Source organism: Myripristis murdjan, chromosome 23, assembly GCF_902150065.1.
Source record: "Myripristis murdjan chromosome 23, fMyrMur1.1, whole genome shotgun sequence".
NCBI classification, from domain to species: Eukaryota; Metazoa; Chordata; class Actinopteri; order Holocentriformes; family Holocentridae; genus Myripristis; species Myripristis murdjan.
The window spans coordinates 18,257,866-18,262,399 of NC_044002.1; the positions used below are offsets into that span (position 1 = coordinate 18,257,866).

Sequence of the window (4,534 nt, forward strand, 5' to 3'; positions counted from 1 at the left end):
AATGGTGATTTGTACTGGACGAGATCAAGATGGAGGGATTGCGAGCGCGAGAGCGAGAAGAAAAGGCGGTCGGAGGTTGATTGTCTCACAACACAGTGCTTTTCCTTTCTGCTCCATGACACAAGACACTCATCCCCCCCCTGTCCCCTCCTCCTCTCCCCCTGAAAACCCTTCAAGTGGGACGGTCCACGCTGTCTAACGCGTAAGGGGTCAGTCCCGGCCGGACCGTCCCGTCGGACTGTAAACGGGGGAGCGGGGAGAGTCACAAAAACACAGCGAAGAAAGGGAACCGCTGACAGCACGACTGCGAGGTTGAAGAAGAAGAAAAAAAAAGATATTCTTTTTTTCCTTTAAAAAATAAACCGATGTCTTTCAGGTGCTTTACAACGAAACGGCCCGAAAAAAGAAAAAAAAAAAAAAAAGAAAAAGGAAAAAAGAAAAAAAAGGAAATGTCTCTTTTTTTTCTATTATTATTCAAACTTGTAGCACAAAAACAACAAATCACATTCACAAGCCACTTATTGGCACCGTGTACCTGAGTGAGAATATTATAGAACCAAGAACGAAAAAAGCTGTTTCTTTTTTTTTTTTTCTTTTCTTTTAAAAGTGTCTCTTGATAATAAACAAACAGGTCCACCATCTTAAAGTGTCATCTATGATCCTCCGACAGGTCCACTGTTCCTTCGTTCGTTTTTTTTTTTCCGAAACGTCTCCTCGTCTACAAACGGGGTCTAAAAAGGTCGCTGTCTGTCTGAGTGTGATTTTCGTTTCTCCGCGGTCTGTAGCTTCGCTCGCGGCGGGAGACGTCGGGAGCCGCCTCGCCTCGGGGCGTATCGTACTCTCGCAAAAGCACACGCTAAAAAAAAAGCAGTAGTACTCAAAATTATTCCTCGGCGAGCTTCGGAGCTAGCCTGGTCGTCTCCTCCTCCTCCTCCCGGACTCCAGTTTGTGTAACAGTCAGTGTGAGTGACAGGTCCTGTGCTTCAATTGATTGGTCGGATGCTGGTATCAGGACTCCGAGTGGGAGGGGCTCGGCTCTGTCCGAGAGTCCGGCTTGGTCGGGAGAAAAAAGGGAGGGACGGGTTTTTTGTGAGATTCGAGGGAACTCAAGGTGATTGGCAAAAGAGAAAAGTTCGCTTCCTGATTGGTGGCGTGGGATTGCGTGGGGTTCAGGTGGTTCACCAGCTGTGATTGGCTTATTAAGAAGCGGGGGCGGCGCTCCGGGGCCGTCCTATTGGTTGATGTGGTTCTCGTTGTCGCTCGTGTACTCGGCCTCTTCGTCCTCGTAGTCGAAGTCGTCGTACGCGTCGCCGTTGCTGTCGTCCAACCGCAGCTCCTCCTCCTTGATGCGAGGCTCCTCCCCCTTCAGGCTGGGCATGTAGGGGGTCTGGTGGAGGTTGGCGTTGGGCTCGGGGCTGCTGGACATGCTGGAGTGCTCGGAGGGCATCTGGGGCGAGGGCATGCCCGCCATGGACAGGGCGCCGGGGTAAACGACGCCCGCCGAGGACAAGGGCAGCTGGCCCTGCTGCCTGCAGGGACACACAGGCAGAGCACACGCGCTTATCATCAGGAAATCACAAAGAACCACATTTATTACCTTATTTTGGAGAGCTGCCCCCTTTCAGTCGCACTGTGAATCTCCTCTGGGCTTTGAGCACCCGTTTTCAAAGCGAGTTTCTCCGTCTATTATCACTTTCAAAGCAAATTTCACCTCTCAGGCCAAGGCAAGACTCCCCGCCCACGCGGACGTGAATGCCAACAGGCCTCCTCTCAGCCCACGCTAACCTTGTTTAAAACTCTGAGAACTGCACAAAACTGAGAGCGGCTTCACTGCAGCCGTGGTAAGGAACGTTATTTAAAAAGCAATATAACCTGTTGCACACTGGTTTTCATTCTCCAAATGTACCAAAACAACAAAGTGAGTAGAAAAAGAGCACTTTTTTGAAAAAAAAACAAAAAAAAAAAACATTCAAAACTCAAAAAAAATCATTTTCTGGTTGATCATTTTCAATTTTTTTTGTTCAATAAAAGCTTTTGTCCTTTCCCATGTACTCAGAACCCATTTATTTCATCTACTCGTCAGTTTTTAATTGGAAAATTCCTTGAAAAAAAAAATACATAGTCAAATTCAAGAACTTTAGACTGGAGAATCAGAATATTAAAAAAAAAAAAAAAAAAAAAAAAAAAAAATGAAGCAATTAAACATTTTTCAAAGTAAATTTGACCTCGCAAATTTGACCTCATGGCTGGCTTTGAGAATATTTACAGCAAAACGATATTCATGCACTGGGATTTTACAGCACCACAAAAAAAAAAAATGAAGTTTTGTTTTTGAAATTCCATCGTATCCTCCTGAGACCCAGCCTATTCAATGATGTCCTCTGTAGTGGACATCAATTGATCGTCTATATCCTTTTACTCATTTGAGCTGCCCTATCAAGTCCTGGTTTACTGTACAGAGGGCATCCAGGCCTTTCCAATGATATCTCATGTGATCAGGTGGGATGAGGGAAACACCCACTTTCTATTGAGCCAAAATGGCAGCTGCAGAAAAACGCACATGTCGTGAAAAAAACAAACAGGAAGTCAAATATTGTTTAGCTATTGTTTTTTACTCATGAAAATGATATATTTTCTTGTTAATGGCATTGTCTGTAATTGATTATCTGTGGTCATTTGATTGTTTTTTTTTTCTAAAATAAAAATATTTTTGTGAAATTCTAAATTGTGAGTTGTTGTTTTAACTCTAAATAGACAAGAAATCACAAAAAAAGTTAAATTGGAAGACACTTTTTTTTCCTCGGGTCTCAGGAGTATTTCACCAATTATTCGCCCGGGCGTTTAATATGCAAAATCGACTTGGACCCCGGGCGTTTAAAAGAACCAGGCGGCTATTCGCTGCAGGCCTTTATTTATTTTTGCACCAGGTCATTATCGTGATGACAGCTACTGTCCAACATATTTTCAGTCGGTCGATTTAATATTACGGTACACCCTTTTGTTCTAACGTTAGCTAGCGCTCTTATTTTGACAGAAAACAGAAGTGCCGCTCTGTTATTGTGCGGCTAACTGTTTACTTCTGCAAAAATAAGGTGAGTAGCCTTATTTTGGGTTACCTACATATAATGCAAATAATCGCCCCGGCGGTTATTCGGGTGGGCGTTTAATACGCAAAACGGGTGCAGACCCCAGGCGTTTATAAGAACCAGGCGGCTATTTGTGGCTGGGCGATTAATTGGTGAAATACGGTACTGGATACTTGTGAGGTAGAAACATTAATTAATAAGACTTTTGGATGGTGCATTTCTGACTTAAAGCGTCTCTGTCGGCACGGACGCGGCTCGCTCACCCCACGCTGAAGTATTGCCTCATCTCCTGCCGGCGGGACCTCATGATGGCCTTGTACTCGCCGATGCGCAGCTTCTTGCCGTCCACCAGGCAGGTGCGCTTGGGCCTCGGCTTGTACTTGTAGTCGGGGTACTTCTCCAGGTGCTGCTTGCTGAGGCGAGCCTGCTCCTCGTAGTAGGGCTGCTTCTCCAGGTTGGTCATGGCTTTCCAGCGTGAGCCTGGGCGGAGAGAGAGAGAGAGAGGAAGGAAGAGAGAGCGTTGTGGGAAAATAAATTAGTAAAAACAGCAACATGCACTTTTACGAATATCGGCGAGGACCTCGTGACACAATATTTGATTGACTGATTGATTGAAACCTTTATTTATTCTCGGAAGACGGTTGAGGTTTCCCTCTTTTTACAATGCCGCCGAGATTACACTTTAAAATACATCAACAACAAATATACCTCATACATTATAATGACAGGAAACACACATAATAAACTGAAAGTCAAGGAAATACACATAATACACCGATAAAAAAGAATAAGAATATCATGACACATGGGTCACGATATGTTTTGTATCCCGACACGCTGCAATACTCAAAAAAAAACATTTTATTGTCTGCCTCTGATTTATTTAACCTGAAAGTCAATTTATTGAAGCAGAATTAACTAAAATGTAGCGCATTGTGACAAATAATATCACAACACCGAGCTGGATTGATTTTATTTTGCGCGGCTATACTTCACAAAGGAAAAAAACAAACAAACAAACAAACAAACAAACAAACAGCATTGAGAGTAAAAGCGCAGAAAGCGAAGGCAGAACGCTGAAAAGAGAGGCGGTAAACAAAAGCGAACAAATGAAAGGAAGGTCAAAAACAGAATTCATCACAGACGATTGTTACGTAAGTAACGGGGAAGAGGAGTGGATCCTGAACGGCGGCGTGTGTGTGTGTGTGTGTGTGTGTGTGTGTGTGTGTGTGTGTGTGTGTCGACGCTGAGATCGATTACAGCGTGAGCGGGAACTAATGCGCGCGTGATGGTATGCAGACACACACACACACACACACACACAAACAGACACAGAACACGGTCTGAGCTGATTTGGGTTCAACCAATTGTGACGAGCGAGGGGAGAGCGAGCAAGAGGTAGAGAGAGAGAGAGAGAGAGAGAGAGAGAGAGGAGGTTAATGAGGAGA

General features: G+C 44.6%; 1 protein-coding gene across 5 annotated transcripts in view; it reads right to left on the reverse strand.

Annotated features, from left to right (window-relative positions):
- Positions 1–598: 598 nt before the first annotated feature.
- The window catches only part of sox5 (SRY-box transcription factor 5), a 116,839-nt gene continuing 112,903 nt past the window's right edge, over positions 599–4,534 (reverse strand). For all 5 annotated transcript variants that reach the window (XM_030046211.1, XM_030046213.1, XM_030046212.1 and 2 more), the window contains exons 14-15: positions 3,350–3,566; positions 599–1,529 (exon numbers count right to left, since the gene is read on the reverse strand). In XM_030046211.1, the coding sequence (XP_029902071.1) occupies positions 1,232–1,529; positions 3,350–3,566 (515 nt within the window). In that variant the 3' untranslated portion in view covers positions 599–1,231. The remainder of the gene's footprint in view (positions 1,530–3,349; positions 3,567–4,534) is intronic.